The 17,428-nt window shown below is 59.4% G+C and overlaps 2 protein-coding genes across 5 annotated transcripts; one reads left to right on the top strand and one right to left on the bottom strand.

Moving 5' to 3' along the window:
• Nucleotides 1-547: 547 nt before the first annotated feature.
• Nucleotides 548-6,323, bottom strand: LOC106892529 (ectonucleoside triphosphate diphosphohydrolase 8-like). Of its 3 annotated transcripts, none has more exons than XM_014949788.1 (10): nt 6,183-6,323; nt 5,849-5,976; nt 5,226-5,343; nt 4,412-4,562; nt 3,715-3,874; nt 3,365-3,595; nt 2,181-2,444; nt 1,689-1,799; nt 1,285-1,422; nt 548-923 (listed from the first exon to the last, which is right to left on the bottom strand). In XM_014949788.1, the coding sequence occupies exons 2-10, from the start codon at nt 5,972-5,974 to the stop codon at nt 714-716; spliced, it is 1,509 nt and encodes a 502-aa protein (XP_014805274.1). In that variant the 5' UTR covers nt 5,975-5,976; nt 6,183-6,323; the 3' UTR covers nt 548-713. The 3 variants fall into 3 exon arrangements, with proteins under 3 accessions (XP_014805274.1, XP_014805273.1, XP_014805272.1); XM_014949787.1 differs by having other exon boundaries at nt 5,849-5,986; nt 6,183-6,293; XM_014949786.1 differs by having other exon boundaries at nt 5,849-6,084; nt 6,183-6,279.
• Nucleotides 5,832-17,426, top strand: ENTPD8 (ectonucleoside triphosphate diphosphohydrolase 8). Of its 2 annotated transcripts, none has more exons than XM_014949789.1 (10): nt 5,832-5,991; nt 10,677-10,808; nt 11,214-11,331; nt 12,348-12,498; nt 13,132-13,291; nt 13,804-14,034; nt 14,869-15,132; nt 15,598-15,708; nt 15,854-15,988; nt 16,740-17,426. In XM_014949789.1, exons 2-10 carry the CDS (start codon nt 10,689-10,691, stop codon nt 16,929-16,931), a joined length of 1,482 nt encoding a protein of 493 aa, XP_014805275.1. In that variant the 5' UTR covers nt 5,832-5,991; nt 10,677-10,688; the 3' UTR covers nt 16,932-17,426. The 2 variants fall into 2 exon arrangements, with proteins under 2 accessions (XP_014805275.1, XP_014805276.1); XM_014949790.1 differs by lacking the exon at nt 5,832-5,991 and adding an exon at nt 7,923-7,991.
• The last annotated feature ends 2 nt before the right edge of the window (nt 17,427-17,428 follow it).

Here is a 17,428-nt window from a genome sequence, read left to right as displayed (position 1 = left end):
CCCCCCCCCCCCCCTGCCCCAGCCTCATTGCTTCTGTGCCTCTGGCTGCAGTAGAGTAGAGTAGAGTAGAATAGAACAGTTTCAGTTGGACCTGCAATGATCATCTAGTCCAACTGCCTGATCACTTCAGCGCTGACCCAAAGTTAAAGCATGTTGTTAAGGGCATTGTCCAAATGTCTCTTAAACCCTTACAGGCTTGGGGTATCAACCACCTCTCTAGGAAGCTGGTTCCAATGTTTGACCACCCTCTTGGTGGCCACAGGCGATGCAGGCTCTTGTCCCAGGATGGGGTAGGACACATCTGTCCCACATGGGGTATCTGCTGCAGGCTGTAACCAGCCCCACGATGATCCCATTGCTGCCAGACACCCCTTTTCTCTTCCCTGACTCACTGGTCCCATCATCTCCAGCCACCCCACATCACTGTAGTCCCCATGCCCCTAGCGCTGAGCCTCTGCCCCACATGCCCATCCCCCTCCCTCCTAGAGCATCTCCAACCAGCAGCGAGAGGAAAGGACAACCAGGGAGCCCACAGCTATAGGCAGGATTTTATAAAGCCTGTGCCAGACCCAGCTCTCCAGGCCAGGACACAGGTGCTCCACATCACAAGTTCACAGCTCCTGGACACATGGGGTGATTCCCCAGTCTGCAGCTCCTCACACAAGCGTGGCAGAAGGACCAAGTGGCTTTGACAGCCCCTGGAGCCAGCGCTGCTAGAGACTCTCATAACCAAAGGAGTTTTTCTGGCAGCACATGGCCGTGAGCAGGCAGAAGATGAGGATGAGCATGATGGCCAGTGAAACCGTAGCTGCTATCCAGTTGGTTCTCTGGAGACCTATGACTCTCGGGGGAGTCTCTGAGGGAATCATATTGGTGAGATTGAGCATGTAGCCCAGAGTCCAGCCCACGTCTACGTTAGCCACCTGTGCAGACAGAGAAGGAAGAGACATGTGAAAGGCTGTAAAGTACCCTGCAAGCTGGAGAGCTAGAGAAGACCTTTGCTGTTGCACCCCCAGGTCCTGCTCCACAGACACCGTCTCTGTGCATACCTTGGGCTGCAGATACCTGCTAGTGAGACAAGCTGGGGGACAGCATAAATGTCCAGCTGTCCCAGCAGGTACCTGTGAGTGTAACTCAGGAGCTGCCCTGGGCACTGCGGTGACCGCGCTGCCCCGTTGTCCCCTGCTCCCCACCCAGGCAGGGCTGGGGCAGGGGCAGGGTGGGTGTGGAGCCATTTCACAGCACACAGCGTGGGTGACGGGGGGCTGCCGGGCACTTTCCTACCTGCCGGACGAAGTGGATGTTAAGCCACGTCGTGTGGTTGAATTTGTAGCCCTGCAGGAGAAGGGTGAGGGTGTAGGAGGTGGCTGCACAGGCATCACGGAGCTGGGTCCTATTCATGGTGGGGAACTCCTTCTGCACCTGTGGAGGTGGAAGAGTTGGGGGGGTGCTGTGGGGAAGAGCCCCACAGTGCAGCTGGGAGCAAAGACCTGGGAGCGCCTGGACTCAGGGAGCAAGGAGGACCCGGGAAGCTGCAGGCTGCTCTCCCACCTCTCTCCCTGTCCAGAGATTGTTGTGCTGCTCCCAGGTCCCTCCCAGCACAGCAGAAGACGGGCTGCAGATGAGCCCTCTGGTTGACCATCGCCCAGGAGAACCATGGGGCTGGCATCTCCTAGGCAGGATCTCACCTCCTCCCAGCTGCTGTTGCAGAATTGCTCAATGGTGGCATTGACCAAGCTCAGGGACTGCCCTCCAGTCAGGTTCAGAAAGTGAAGGTTGTGATAAAGCCCCGAAAAGGCCTGGGGGTGTAAGAGCAAAGGGGACAGGTCAGTGAAGCACTCAGTCCACTGCCACCCCCTGTCCCTCCCTCTGGGTGCTCTGCAGGGGTCCCTACAGCCCCCTGTCAGCACCAAAGGGTGATGCCTGCTGACCCGCTGGGAGGGATCCTGGGACTGCTCCCCCCACTGAAAGAGGCTGGGGCTGTGACAACTCGGGTCTGGGTCAGCCTGGCACAACAGTCAGCACCCTGCGTGTCCCCCGGCATTGGGCACATCCCAGCTTTTGGGGCTGGCACTACTCAGACTTTTCTCCTACAGCAGCTTTCCTGGGGTCCTGAGCAGCCTCTGGTGCCCCCCACACCCCAATGCCCCCACCCCACCAATGGGGACAAGGCTCCTTACAAAGAACTGTCCCCGCACGGGTGGCTGATAGACCCCGTTGAACCCGCACGTCCTGCTGGCCCCACAGCTGAAGTTGAAGAGTTTCTGGATGGCGGTCCTACATGCTGCTGGCTCCCCTGTCCCCGTCACCGTGAGGACCTGTGCAGGGCTGGCTGTGCTTGGTGCACGGACACAGGGACTGTTGTAGAGATCTGCTGTGGTGACCTTCTCCTGGTATCCCTTGGGGTAGCAGGGGTGGGATATCTGCTGGGGAGTCCGACTGCCCTGGAGAGAGAGGGAGCCGTTAGCATTGCCCTGGTGCTGAGGATTCCTACTGGCCCCACCACCCACAGGCTTTCATCCATGGGGTGCAGGCACAGAATTGTGGTGACAAGCATGGCATGATCATGCTGTGGTCATGGACCACCTCCAGTGATGGTCACATGCCCAAGGCTTTGGGGGTTTGCACCTTCTGCTGAGTGTGGACCTGTTTTGTCCCCACTCTTCCTTTGTAGGGTCACCAGACTCAGGGGAGAGCCAAGGCTGAGAAGCCATTTAAGTAAAACCAAAACAGACATTGATTTCTCTTTCAATGTGCTCTGGACGTGGTCTTTTGCCCATTCCAATCAGCATGAGCCAGCGTTGAGTCCTCACCCCACAGCCAAGCTTTGCCATGAGGGTCACCCTCTTCAGCAACACCTCCTCCCTTCACTCTCCCATGCCCAGCATCTACTGGTGAAGACCAGCACGTTCAGCTTTCTATCCATAAACCCAACTTACTGCCATACTGGTACAAAAAAATCTCACTGGGTCTCCCCCAACCTCCCAGCACCCAGCAGGTTCCTCCTCCAGGGCTGGGTACTTCCAGACCCCTGTGACAGAGGCGGGGCTGACACAGCCCCTCCATCAGTACACGGATTAAGATCTGGTAGGCAAGATGTCCCTGGGACAGGGGTCTTTTGGGCACCCACCATCCTGGCAGTGCCTGTGGCCAGGCATCCTGCTTTGGGGTCCTGCTTTGGGGTGTCCATCTCTATCTCAGCTCAATCCTGCCATGGTGGGCTTGTTGTATCCACCAACCTCACGGGGGTTTGCACAAAGGCACCGAGCCCAGTGGCCATCACACCCAGCAGCTGCTGCCTGCCTGGCTCAGTGAGATCAGGCCTCAGGCTGCGGCAAAGGAGCACAAGGCTGGAGGCAGTTACCTGGTGTAAGGATGCCATGAGCATCTTCAGGGCTTGCTTTTGCCCGTAGCAGAGGTAACTGTGGGTGTAAATGGAGTAGTTGGTCCCATACAGCCTGAGGAGGGCTCTTGTGCTGTTGTCATCTATGGTGGTCCCAGGAAGGAATGTGATCTGGGCTGAAGCCCCGCCGAGGTCCAGAGCTCCGACAACATCCTCTACTGGAGGGTGAATCCACTCACCTGAGAAGGACCACTGCCCAGCATCGGGAGTTACCCATGGGGACCCAGCACAGGGCGACCAGAGGGGTATCACCTCCCCAGCACAGCACAGCAGGGAGGGGGACCCCGTTTGCCCCCCACCCCAGCCCGCACCTTGAGGAGCGTCTCCAGCAGGTAGTTGACGGTGATCCAGCCGAAGGAGCCCTCCTCGTTCCCCGTGAGGATCCGAGCTCCACGGAAGTCCACGGGGTACTCCCCAATGGCCTTGGCCACCTCGGCAAAGACCTGCTCGGCCTTGGTGCTGTTCTGCTCCCTGCCAGGGAAGGAGATCAATGCCGTGCGCTGGAGGAGGCACTGCCTGGGCAGCTCTCGGAGCAGGGCAAACAGCAAGAGGCTGCCGCCTTCTGCAAAGCCCCGGGGCTGCTCAGAGACAGGGCAGAGCCCCCCATCCCTCAGCTGGGGTGTCGGGAGGCCCCTGGCGATGCCGCCTGCGGGCTCTGCCTCGGCGTGCGGGAAGGTCAGTGCCGCTCTGCCACAAGAGGCTCATCCACCGCCGGGGCTGCTGCCAGCCTGGGGCTGGGGGGGCTGGGGGGGCTCCCCTGGGCACGGCCAGCCCTTGGACCCCCTGGGGGACTGCAGACGTGGCTGCTCTGCCCATCACCATGGACTGCCCGGGCAGCAGCTCACCATAACCCCAGCTCCCCGTGCCCCAAGCCCCCCATGCCCCCAGCCCACCATAACCCCAGCTCCCTGTGCCCCCATGCCCCCTCCCAGCCCCTGCACCCACTACGATGCAGAAATGCCCCGTGGGGAAGGGGCTGGGGGTTCTGGCTCCAGGCAGCGCTGGTACCTCAGCAGCCGCATGCCCGCTGTGGCCCCCAGGTAGGTGGGGGTCTCCCGCTGCTGCTCTGCCGGCACGATCGTCATGGCCTTGTCCAGGCAGGGCTTCAGGCTGGCTCCAGCCCCAGCGGGGTTGTCTGCATAGCTGGAGATGCCGGGTCCTGCAAGAGGGCACCCCGAGATGGAGCGAGCTCAGTGCCACCCAGGAGGGAAAGGACACCAGGGGACACCCAGGGAACTCTCTGGACCACCTTGGCAATACCCAGATGTCCCAGTCACTGCCCAAAACTCCATTGTGTTTGGTGCTGTTACAGATAACAAAATGGAAACTGCTGACCCACGGAGCAGTTAGGAAGTGCACATAAAAAACCAGCAGAAACACAGTGATGTTTAGGGACTTCTGCAGAGCTTTTAGGAGGCCCCATGGGAACAAGAAGCTCTACGTTATGAAAGTATCTCTGAAGAGATGGTGTGGGAAGAAGGGCAAAGGAAGCGGTTGCATGGGAGAAGGAGCTGACTCTGCACATCCAGCATTACAGGCTGTGAGTTGATCCACAACCACTGGCTACAAGACTGGACTGGCTCCAGGAACCGTGCTAACTGGGTGCCAGATTCCTTACCCACCTCTGGATCCCCCCGTTACTGTAGGGCTCACTGAAGTGCAAACTACACCCCCTAACACTTCACTTTGGGTCTTCCCCCAGGCCATTTCCCTTCAGCCCAGCGCAGGATGGAAGACTCAGATCACCAGCCATGCTGGGAGAGCCTGGGACAGCGATCCAGGAGGCTGGGAGAGAGGGACGGACACGTCTCTGCACACTCACCGGACACGGTGCAGGCCTCCACCTGGGAGACGATGCCGGTGCCGTTCTCCTTGTCCGCGGGCCACCGGTAGATGTAGAGAGACGTGTGTGTGGAGCCGGCGTCAAACACCAGACCGTACTGGGGGAGGCAGAGGGGACACGGGGTCACGGCATGCTCAGGACTGCACCAGGTACCACAGGGGGTTTTGAGAGCTTCTGTTCTTGCTTCCCATGTCTGAACGTGAGCAGCGCAGATTTGCACATCCAACCTCCCTTTAGCAGCCCTACTCCATCTCTAAACCCCCTGATTTAGCCATTTGGGGTAGTTACAGCTCCAAAAGGGAAGAAGTGCAGGTCAGCAGGGTGGTTTGCAGAGCATCCAGGCATGTCCCAAAGGGCCCAGGCTGTCAAAGCTGCTCCCAGGCCTTGAGCAACAGCAAATCTCACAAACCCTGACTGTTTTTTAGCGGTCAGCCAGCAGCAAGCAACAGGGGAGAGATAGAAACCCAGCATGTGACCTGGGTGTCTGAAAATGGAGAACAGAAAGTGCAAGCAGAGAGGAAGGCAGAGCTGATGGAAGGATAAGAAGTGGAAAGTGACCGGTGGTCATTCCCGGGCTCCCCCAGGTCTCCCTGGGCACCTACTTTGTTCCTCGTAGGAAGAACAGCATCCTTCGCAGGGGTCAGGACCAGGAGGAAGACGGCCACCCCCAGCCCTCCCAGCACGGCTGCTGAGCTCCATCCTATCGCCTTGAGCAGGCACCTCTGCATCCCTGTGCCAGGCTGTGGTGAGGAACGGTCTTTGCAACCCGCCCGCCCTGTCCCTCCAGCTCCTCCTGGGGTCCCAGCAGCTCAGGAACCCCGCATCCCCTAAACGACCCCTGGGATACAGAGCCGGGTGTGAGGACCAGGGACCTGCCCTGTGGATGGGCTTGGGATGGGACGGGGGTGACACGGTCCCAGCCGGCCCCCACCGTACCTGCGCTGGGAGCGCCGCTCCTTCCCCGGGCCTGGGTGCACCGAGCCGGCCCTGCCTGTGCCCCGAGCACGGTCTGAGGGCAGCCCTGCCGGCCTGACCCTGCCCGCACAGCCCTCCCCGCACACCCCTGCCCGCACACCCCTCCCCGCACACTCCTGCCTGCACAGCCCTGCCTGCCCTCCCCGCACACCCCTCCCCGCACACCCCTGCCCGCACAGCCCTGCCTGCCCTCCCCGCACACCCCTCCCCGCACACTCCTGCCTGCACGGCCCTGCCCGCAGCCCCCGGAGCAAAGCGAAAGCGCCGGCGCCCCGGGACTCGGATGTCCGGGTTGGAGCCGGCCGGGCCGGGGCGGGGGCTCGGCGGTGCCCGCGGGGGGAGCGGGGCCTCTCGGCGGCAGCTCCTGCCCGCACCCTGCCCGCACCGCCCCGCGGCGATGGGTGACGGGGACGGGTCACTGGCCATGGGGACAGATGGGTCCCTGGCAGCGGGAACAGGAACCTGGCTGTGGGACAGACACGGGCTGGGGGACGGGGACAGGCGGGACCCTGGCCGTGGGGATGGGCCCTGGGCTCACGGGGGTCCCTGGCTGGGGGCTGGGGCAGGTGGGAACCTGGCCACGGGGACAAGTCCGAGGCCATGGGGACATGGGAGGATGGGTCCCTGGCCGTAGGGACAGATGGGAATGGCTGTGGGGACAAATCCTTGGCCGTGGAGACAAGTGGGTCACCAGCTGTGGGGCAGACAGGACCCTGGCCATGAGGATGGGTCCCTGGCCATGGGGACAGATGGGTAGCTGGCGGTGGGACCACGGGGACAAGTCCGAGGCCATGGGGACAGGGGGGTCCCTGGCTGGGAGGATGGGTCCCTGGCCGTAGGGACAGATGGGAATGGCTGTGGGGACAAATCCTTGGCCGTGGAGACAAGTGGGTCACCAGCTGTGGGGCAGACAGGACCCTGGCCATGAGGATGGGTCCCTGGCCATGGGGACAGATGGGTAGCTGGCGGTGGGAACAGGTACCTGGCATGGGGACAGGTGGGTTCCTGGCCATGGGGATTGGGACCTTGGCTGTAGGACCAGGTCCCTGGCTGAACAGGTACCTGGCATGGGGACAGGTGGGTCCCTGGCTGTGGGGATGGGATCCTTGATGGAGGGTGGGTCCCTGGATGTGGGGACATGTCCCTGGCTATGGGGACAAATGGATCCCTGCCTGTGGGGAAGGGTCCCTGGTTATGGGGAAAAATGGGTCCCTGCCTGTAGGGACAGGCCCTTTGCCATGGGGACAGGACTCCACCTGCCAGGTCCCTCCTGTGTCTGTCCTGAGCTCCTGTGCCAGCCTGTCTCTGCCTGCAGTGGGGCAGCACGGGGCACAGCGCAGGCAGGTGACAGCAGGGCTGTGGGGTGGCAGGCTTGGACCATGCTCTGCCTCGCAGTGTGTCCGCACAGCAGGGCTGGGGCAGGGATGCCGGCTGCTGCCTTCATCCTGGGGCCAGCCCGCTCCCCGAGGGGCAGAGGGACAGGCTGGGCTTGTCATCAGCTTCATGGGGAGCTGCCCCCTACTGAGGCCCTGCCGGGCAGTGTGGGCCTTCACACCGCCCCCATAAGTAGAGGTCCCCCCGGCAGACCCACTCCTCCGGCAGCGAAGTGGTTAACGCCAGGCGCTATTTCCACCCTGGCTCTCCAGCCTCAGCCCCACTCCCTCCTGGACAAACGCTCTCCTGGGCAGGTTGTTGGTCTGGGGCCAAGGGGACGGCCGTACCGGGGACTCGGGGCAGCCTTTGTCCCAGGAGCGGGGCTTCACACGCCAGGTACGCGCTGACACCGGGGCAAGGACGACGGTGCCCGGAGCAGCTTTGGGTGAGCCCTGGGCAGGGGAGGGGGCTGGGGTGCCCCTCGATGGAGCTGTGCTCGGAGGGGCCATAGTGGGCTCAGCCCTGGCCAGCAGCAGAGCCAGGTGCTGGGATAAACATGCTCCATGGGCTGGAGGAGCACGAGGGAGAGGGCTGGGGTGGCCACTCACTGCATGAGGCGCCCACGGTGCGGGGGCAGAGGGGCAAGGAGGGGACGTGGATGGCACGGAGTCCCAGCGCTGGTGGGAGGCAGGGAACCGCTGTGCCTGGCAGAGATGCTCCTGGCACACATGTTCACCCTCTGTCTTATAATTTTAATAGCCCTTTTTACTTTCAAATCTCAAATGTGCATGGTGGGGAAGTCAAATTCCCATTTTCCTGAGAAACAGAGAGTTTAGATCCAGCTGTGCCTCTGAGCCTTTCCTCCTGAATGTTTTGGCCCCCTCTGTCCCTCCCCACGGGGGCTGCTGCAAGGTGAGGGACGTCCTGCGGGTGTTTGTGGAGCATTTCGGTGTGCCCAGTTGTACACAAACAAGTGCAGCAATGGCCCAAGCGCTGTGCACAGCTGTGAATTTTCCACACGTGGAACTGTACAGGTGTTGCTTCTCGTGGCACCAGGCACGACGTGCCTCTTCTTTAGCCCTGGAGGCATCACCAGCACCTCCCCTGAACCTGCCACCTACAGTAGTGGGCATCAGCTCCCGCCAGTCCCTGGTGCCACTGAAAGGCTGGGCAGATGGATCAGCTTCTCACATGCCTCTTGCCTTGTTTTCCACCCGCTGGGCCCCCTCCCTGTGCCCTGCTCTCCTCCCCGGGCACCGCTGGCTCTGGGCTGCCTTTGGATGTTGCCTCCTACTCAGCCGAACTGGAAATTTGTCCCAACAGAGCAACTGGAGCCCAATTCCCACCCACTCCCACGGGCAGGACAGTGCAATTTGTCACCATTTCATATTGTTCCATCGCATGGTGCCTGGGACAGAATTTTCCAGGATGGGGCTGGGCTGGGGACCTTTGCTATTACTGTGTTATGTGAAACATGGGAATCACATCCATAAAACAGTTATATGTGGGGGAATTCTAGCAGGGCTGATAAGACTGTAGATGTGACAATACAAGGATTCATCATATGCTTCCGTATGATTTCTTCTGGCCCTACCCACCAAACAGGGCTGCTGGCTGTAGGATAGGATCTGATAAGGGTTTCCGGTAGTCCTGTGTCCCATGACATGGGCCAGAAGAACAGCTACTGTCCATCATTATACATCTCATATCATGTAGGAGATTAGTCACCTGTGTTAGTCACCGGAGGTGCTGACTCCAAAACAGGAATCAGCACCTCCTTTGACCTTGCCAAAGTTCTTTCCTCTCCTTTTCCAGCCGCTGACCTGGCCTGGTGAAAGGGCAAGGGAATTTCTCCGTGGTTTTATGTATTCACAGGAGAATTACACAGCCAAATGACAGCCCGCAGGTGCCACCTCAAAGCTCTGGTTGGGTTGAACGGCTTCTCTAGGCTGTGCCCAGGGCTTTTGGGCATCCACCGCACAGCTGGAGTCCAGCTGCAGCCTAATGCCATGGAGGGACACCAGCCTGGCTCCCCACGGGGACGCTGCTGGCGGCACAGAGCAGGGCAGGAGGAGGGAAGAGCTGTGCATGTAGAAAGCCACATCCGGACCAGCTGTGGGGTGCTGAGCAGGGGGACGTGTCACCTGCCGTGTGCTGAGGCCATTGCAGAGAACCTGACCCTTTGGCTTTGCTTTTCTGCTGCAATTTCTTACTGATACCTCAGGGCTGATTCTGCCAGGAGCTGAGCTCCAGCTGGACAAGCAGGAGGTGCAGGACCTGCTCTGGTCCCCAGGGGCTCTTCCACTGGCATTGCCTGTCCGTGCCTGTCAGCGTGCCAGCTTGGCTACGGGGCTGTGTGTGCAGACTGGCAGCAGCTTTCTGCCTCTGCCCTTCTGCCTGCCCTTGGGGCTGCAGGAGAGGCTTGGGGACCACCTGCAGGCAAGGACACTTACCCTGCACTTCTGCTTACTTGCTGTGGCATCACTAAGAACCGAGGAGAGCTGGGTCAGGCAGGAGACACATGGCTGGAGATGCTGTTCCCTGCCTGGAGCAGAGGGACCCTCACGAGGGCAGTCTGGGCCTGTTGGGCAGCAGATGTGACTTTACAGTCCCATGTGGGTGGCAGAGGTATGTGGCTCTGCACCCCAGAGGGGATGGCCACACTGGGAAGCTGCCAGAGGGTGGTCCTTCTCCCAGGCTGGGACTCCTGTTAGCTACTGCCATGCTTCCCCAGTGCTGCTGCTGGGCAGGGGGATGCTGACCTGCCACCCAGCTGGTAGCTGGAGCAGGGCAGAGGGATGTGGTCCTCTGCGTGAGAGCGACCTGAAGGGCTGCAATTGAGAAGGCAGGGCTGAAAAAGCCGTGCTGACAATCCCCTGGGGAGGGAGTGCTCACAAGGAGAAGGTGTCTCAGCCCCAAGACCCTCCCATGGAGCAGCCATGCACCACAGAATGGCTTCAAGCCCTTGTTAGGGAAGGGGAAAGTCCCATCTGATGGGTTTATCCATCCATGAGGTTTGCATTTCAAAACTAGCTTTACCAACACAGAGGTGTGAGCTGGGGGTGGGGGCTGTTCTTGCAGATTGGAGGAGGAATGGACTACAAAGCCAAGGCCATTGCGGGTCTACTGGCAGCCACCTGCGTCTTCAGCATCATTGCCCTCATTCTGAGCGTTGTGAACGTGAAGGACGTGTTTCTGCCTCCCAGCACCAAGGTAGGGTCCTCAGGAGGAGTGTAGTTGCCCGCTGTCTCTTGGGTGCTGGCTGCCCCTTGATTTCCCCGGGTTTCAGGCAGCCTGGGCTCTTTGTCACCGCGATGGGGACAAACTCCCATGCAGGCTGTCACGCCAGGTGGGTCTGGCAGAGCATGGTCACTGTGACTGGCCCCACAGCAGATACAGCCTTCGCATCGCAGGGCATTGCCAGCTCAAAGGGCTTGTGGCAGAGCCTTGTCCCTGGCACAGCTGGTGGCTGCAATGCCACAGGACTTTCCATGCTCTAGTGACACCCTTCCTTTGGCCACTCAAGTTTGCCATGGCCACCAGGAGCTCCCCTTGCTCTGCAGCGGGGGAAGCTGCTCTGTGCCCCCCAACACCCCGTGTCCCCTCTGCCTCCCCCAGTACGGTCTGGTGTTTGACGCCGGCTCCACACACACGTCTCTCTACATCTACCGGTGGCCCGCGGACAAGGAGAACGGCACCGGCATCGTCTCCCAGGTGGAGGCCTGCACCGTGTCCGGTGAGTGTGCAGAGACGTGTCCGTCCCTCTCTGTCCCTGTCCAGTGGGGGGACACTGGCCTGGCTGGAGCCAGCATGGGCCAGGGTGGCTGTCCCACAGGGCGAGCTGACTGGTTCATGCCAGGTGTGGTAAGTGGTAAATGACCCGAAGGGCATTTATTTATTGGACATTTATAAATACGGAAAGGGGATTTTTTTTGCTGTTGCTAAGATGCTGTTGAGCATTGGCACAAGGTCTGGTTTCTCTGGAGGAAAGGACCAGGCTAGCAAGGGGGGGTAGGGTCAGCTAAATGGGATGTGGAGCTGGGCTGGGACTGGAAAAGGCCACCAGGCCAGGGCAGGGGTGCCTGGCAGGGATTGAGAGGGCTTGGAGCTCTCCTCAACCTCCATCTGGGCTCTGTGGCAGTGGCGTGGCAGTTACTGGTTAACTGCAGAGGTCTGGCAGAGGGCAAAGGGTAAGGGAGAGGGTGCCTGGGCTAATGGCAGCAATAGTGTGCAAAGCTCAGGGGAAGGTAAATACTGATTTTCTACCCCAAACCCTGTCCCTACTCACCACAGGACCTAGCAGGGTGCCCAGATGGAGTACAAGCCTCTGGAAATAGGAACTCAAATAAGTGGTGCAGAGGGCACCTCTGTGTGTCCCTATTGGCTCTGCACACCCTCCCGGCAGGACACAGGAGCACCTGCCCCATCCCCAGGGAAATGGGGACCAGCAGGACGGACTGGCCGCCTGCGAGCGGTTGGGCTGCCCTGGGACTCAGCATGTGCTCAACATCACAAGACTCACACTCAGCCCTGTTCCTTGGTCTGGAGCAGGAGCTTGCTGCCCACTCCCACAGCGAGCCATGGTGGGCCAGCTTGGAGAACTGCCCTTCCAGGGACACCCTTGGCAAGGGCATGACTAGCCTGGGTACGCGGGGAAAAACCCTGAGGACTTTCAGGGTGGATGCGTCCCCTGGTGTCCTTTCCCTCCTGGGTGGCACTGAGCTCGCTCCATCTCGGGGTGCCCTCTTGCAGGACCCGGCATCTCCAGCTATGCAGACAACCCCGCTGGGGCTGGAGCCAGCCTGAAGCCCTGCCTGGACAAGGCCATGACGATCGTGCCGGCAGAGCAGCAGCGGGAGACCCCCACCTACCTGGGGGCCACAGCGGGCATGCGGCTGCTGAGGTACCAGCGCTGCCTGGAGCCAGAACCCCCAGCCCCTTCCCCACGGGGCATTTCTGCATCGTAGTGGGTGCAGGGGCTGGGAGGGGGCATGGGGGCACAGGGAGCTGGGGTTATGGTGGGCTGGGGGCATGGGGGCCTTGGGGCACGGGGAGCTGGGGTTATGGCGGGCTGGAGCCATGAGGGGCTTGGGGCACGGGGAGCTGGGGTTATGGTGGGCTGGGGGCATGGGGGCCTTGGGGCACGGGGAGCTGGGGTTATGGTGAGCTGCTGCCCGGGCAGTCCATGGTGATGGGCAGAGCAGCCACGTCTGCAGTCCCCCAGGGGGTCCAAGGGCTGGCCGTGCCCAGGGGAGCCCCCCCAGCCCCCCCAGCCCCAGGCTGGCAGCAGCCCCGGCGGTGGATGAGCCTCTTGTGGCAGAGCGGCACTGACCTTCCCACACACCGAGGCAGAGCCCGCAGGCGGCATCGCCAGGGGCCTCCCGACACCCCAGCTGAGGGATGGGGGGCTCTGCCCTGTCTCTGAGCAGCCCCGGGGCTTTGCAGAAGGCGGCAGCCTCTTGCTGTTTGCCCTGCTCCGAGAGCTGCCCAGGCAGTGCCTCCTCCAGCGCACGGCATTGATCTCCTTCCCTGGCAGGGAGCAGAACAGCACCAAGGCCGAGCAGGTCTTTGCCGAGGTGGCCAAGGCCATTGGGGAGTACCCCGTGGACTTCCGTGGAGCTCGGATCCTCACGGGGAACGAGGAGGGCTCCTTCGGCTGGATCACCGTCAACTACCTGCTGGAGACACTCGTCAAGGTGCGGGCTCGGGGAGAGGGCAGAGGATGGGTGAGCAGCTTAATTATCCCTGTCTGAGCTACACTCAGGCTTCTTTATTTCCAGAGGAGAGAAAAATGTTGGTTTAGGGCACTAGTCACCCAAACAAAGGTAGCTTATGGCTGTGAATGGCAGATTCGACTCCACTAATTGATTAACAGAACCAAGGGTCTTTGTGCCCACCTCAGCCTGGCCCAGTGCACTCACTTACACATGGGTCCATTTTGGTATCACAGGGATGCAGCAATATCAGATCCCAGATGAATGTGTTACTGTTTCCCTCAAAGTCTCTGGATCCCAGATGATGTGCAGCAGCCAAGGGGCCACATGGAGGTCTATGTGGTCAAGGAGGACAGAGGCAGGAAGGGGTTAAAGAGGGAGACAAGAAGTGCAATGTCCCTGGGGGGCTTCTGAGCCCACAAAACCTTGAGGTTAGGCACAGGGACTGTGACTCCCTCCAGCTCAGACTAACACTTGCCATCTTATGGGGCCAGTTTTCCTTTGCAGAGCAATGGGAACATCCACAGGATACTGAGGTTTTGGGAGCTCTGGACCTTGGAGGTGCCTCAACACAAATAACATTCCAGCCTGGAGTCACCATTGAGGACAACAACACCTCTGTCTTCTTCAGGCTGTACGGCACTGACTACCTGCTCTACACCCACAGCTACCTCTGCTATGGGCAGACACAGGCCTTGAAGAGGCTGCTGGCAGCTTTCCATGAGGTACCACAACCACTGATCACCAGGATCCACTCAACCATTTCCATTGCCATGAAAAAGATCTTCCAGAAATTTTGGACAGTGGCACTGTGGAAGTAGCGTTAGGGAATTGGGAATTTCCACGAATTCAAAAACCTGGGAGAGGCTTAAATTCTATCTACTGAAGCCAAAAAATCTCTTGCTTGGGCAGAAGGTGGTGGTGGTTCCCTGCCTGGGATCCCTTCTCCCCAGGTGTTGACACATAATGGCATTTTTCATCATTTCCCAAGTCCAGCTGCATCCTTAGGTTCTTCCCTGTCCCATTCACTTGCCCTTCTTCAATTTCTGCCCGGGAAGAGGATTCCCAACATGCTCTCCTGCACACAAGTCCACCTCCACCACTAACCAGTGTCCTCCGGTCTCACCTCGGATAGAGCACACAGCCCAGTGCTGTGGGCAATGGAGATGCTTGAGGACCATGCAGGTGGGATGCATCTTTGGTCCTTTCTGGGCCTGGGCCTGCAAGATGCAGTGGGGACAGGGCCAGTGCCAAGGGCAAGGGGCTCTCCGTGCAGGCAGAGCATGTCCTGCCCTCGGGAGCAGGTCGCCATCCCCATCGGGAGGCATGGGGTGGCAGTGGCATCTCCAGCCCAGCACAGCTCAGCGGTGGGGCCAACAGCAGGACCAGCAAAAGCCATGGGCAGGTTAGTCATGCAAAAGATGGATGCCGCTTCTCCTCAAAACCTCCTAGGGCCTAGATCCCACTTTTTGGGAAAGTCTGAGCACTGGATGTGCTGTGGGGTAGGGTCTACTGGCATCCCAATGCCAAGTCCCACTAATGGCTCCTGTTCTCTCCAGGGCAGCCCAAATCCCCAGCAGATATCCCACCCCTGCTACCCCAAGGGATACCAGGAGAAGGTCACCACAGCAGATCTCTACAACAGTCCCTGTGTCCGTGCACCAAGCACAGCCAGCCCTGCACAGGTCCTCACGGTGACGGGGACAGGGGAGCCAGCAGCATGTAGGACCGCCATCCAGAAACTCTTCAACTTCAGCTGTGGGGCCAGCAGGACGTGCGGGTTCAACGGGGTCTATCAGCCGCCCGTGCGGGGACAGTTCTTCGTAAGGAGCCTTGTCCCCATTGATGTGGGGGGGGAGATCGGAGGGTGGGAGTCTCCTCTGTCACTGATTGTGGGAAGGGGTGGGGAGGGAGGGGACCTTAGAGCTGGTCCTGTCTGCAAACCTCTTCTCCTATGCTGGGAGGTGGCTTCTGCCTCCTGTGGTGTCCTAGCCGTCCCTGAGGGAAATGGGAAGATACTGTCCCAAGGACAATGTCTGAGGTAGTTCAGAGTGGAAGCTGCAGCCCCAGGGCTTGTCCACCAGCTCAAGACTTTCTGGTAGGCCATCAAATGGGTGCTGGATGCAGAACCCTGGGAATTACATGGGACTCTTCCACAGAATCACAGAATGATATGGGGTTGGAAGGGACCTCTGGAGATCATCTAGTCCCTTTCAGGGGCCCCTGGGTCTTTTTTTTTTGGCGTGAGGAAGGAGCTGTAGTTTTTACCATCTCCCCTTGCCCCCCAGGCCTTCGCTGGGTTCTACCACACCTTCCACTTCCTGAACCTGACCAGCCAGCAGTCTCTAAATGATGTCAACTCCACGGTGGAGACCTTCTGCAAGAAGAACTGGGCAGAGGTGAGAGTCCTGTAAAGGGCAGCAGGGAGCCCTGTGCTCATCCTGTCCCAAATCCCTGCCCAGGCAGCACACATCCTGCTGTTCCTGGGCTTTCTGAGCATCTCTTTCATTCCTCGTTGCACTGTGTCCCCCGGCGGCCCCACAGCTGGTGGAGACCTTCCCGCAGCAGAAGGTGTACCTACACACGTACTGCCCCGTGGCCGTGTACATCTTGACGCTGCTGCTTGATGGCTACAAGTTCAATGAGCAGACGTGGAGCAGCATCCGCTTCAGCCGGCAGGTAAAGCCCCTGCAGGGCCGCGGGGGCGAGCGGGCAGCCATGGCCGTGTCCTTGCCCTGGCCTGAAGACACGTTCTGGAGCAGCATCCCTGATGCCCTGTGCTCCATGTCCCCGTCTCATGGCTGCTGCCCAGTGATCCCAGCACAGCACCATTCCTTCTTACCTGCCCCCAAACCCCTGGCACCAGCTTCTTTCTCACTTACTCCTAAGCTAATTTTAAGGGGGTCAGAGAAGGGCAGAGCAGGATTTGGCCTCTTTGTGCCTGATGTGGGGTGGAACTGAATTGAGTATCAGAGGGGTGATGGTGGCCCCATGACCCATTGGAACCAGAATATGACTAATTTGAAGCATGTTGGGGGAGTAAGAAAGCTCAGATCCAAAATCACGCACAGGTCTCAGAGACACATCTGGGCCAGAGCAGTCATAGAATCACAGAATCACAGAATGGTTAAGAGTTGAAAAGGACCTTAAAGATCAATGAGTTCCAACCCCCCTGCCATGGGAAGGGACACCTCCACTAGAGCAGGTTGCTCAAAGACCCATGTTCAGCTGCCCTTTAGCCCTCGGGAAGGGGGGACAGGAAAGCTCTGTGTGTAACTGCTGCTGGCAAGATCAGGTTCACCACAGCCAGGTCCACGTGTGAAATCACAGCTGGGGCAGCTCATGGGAGAGATGCTGGTCAATCCCTTGCACTGAAGCTACTGGTGCCTGGGAGAGACACTTTTGAACAATCTCTGCTCTCTCACCCCAGGCAGCAAACACAGACATTGGATGGACGCTGGGCTTCATGCTGAACTTCACCAACATGATCCCCACGGAGGCTCTGGAGCAGGTCAAGGGGCACCAGCCCAGCCTGTGGGCAGGTGCCATCTCCTTCATTGTGCTGGCCATAGTGGCAGGTCTGGTGGCTGCTTTCCTCCAGTGTTTCTGGAAAACCAAGTAGCTCCCAGCCTCCTAGCTAGAGGCATCCTGCCTACTAAACCAGGCAGGGATGTGGTGCAAAAGAAAGTGGAAGAGGAAGAAGACTGAGGGCATTAGACCCACCTCCGATGCTCAGGAGGTCTAATTGGGTCATCTCTGCAAAGATGTTGAAAATGACAAAGGTGTCTTGAAGTCTCTAAGTACCTCCAAGTAGAAGAGACTCCTGACTCCAGAAAAAACTTTAATCTGGCTGACAAAAGCTCACTGAGACTTGGTGGCTAGATGAAGCCAGATAAATTCAGACTAGAAATAAAATCCGTTTTGTTTTTCAAATACAAAAGTCACCAACCAGCCTAGCACAGCTTCCTTGGCACTCCCAGTCCTGCTGGGCCGCACTCCCAACAGCCACAGGAGAGGCCGTTGGTGATGGAGAGCAGCAGTGGCCCCCTAAACTCTGACGAGAAGTGTGACCTTATCTGTATCTTGCCTGGGCAAGATTTTTGTAGTATGTGACAGAAT

Source organism: Calidris pugnax, unplaced genomic scaffold (genome assembly GCF_001431845.1).
Source record: "Calidris pugnax isolate Ruff unplaced genomic scaffold, ASM143184v1 scaffold192, whole genome shotgun sequence".
NCBI classification, from domain to species: domain Eukaryota; kingdom Metazoa; phylum Chordata; class Aves; order Charadriiformes; family Scolopacidae; genus Calidris; species Calidris pugnax.
Note: the sequence above shows the minus strand (reverse complement) of the source record. Positions and strands in the feature narration are given on the sequence as shown.

What these genes read in the sequence shown, in the direction of transcription:
- LOC106892529 (XM_014949788.1), bottom strand. Translation starts at nt 5,974, where the DNA reads ATGCAGAGGTGCCTGCTCAAGGCGATAGGATGGAGCTCAGCAGCCGTG. An exon ending in CCGTGCGGGGACAGTTCTTT is followed by an intron (nt 1,800 to 2,180) that starts GTAAGGAGCCTT and finishes TTACACCCCCAG; the next exon opens with GCCTTTTCGGGGCTTTATCA. An exon ending in ACATCCACTTCGTCCGGCAG is followed by an intron (nt 924 to 1,284) that starts GTAGGAAAGTGC and finishes CTGTCTGCACAG; the next exon opens with GTGGCTAACGTAGACGTGGG.
- ENTPD8 (XM_014949789.1), top strand. Translation starts at nt 10,689, where the DNA reads ATGGACTACAAAGCCAAGGCCATTGCGGGTCTACTGGCAGCCACCTGC. An exon ending in TGCTGGCAGCTTTCCATGAG is followed by an intron (nt 14,035 to 14,868) that starts GTACCACAACCA and finishes TGTTCTCTCCAG; the next exon opens with GGCAGCCCAAATCCCCAGCA. An exon ending in GCATCCGCTTCAGCCGGCAG is followed by an intron (nt 15,989 to 16,739) that starts GTAAAGCCCCTG and finishes CTCTCACCCCAG; the next exon opens with GCAGCAAACACAGACATTGG.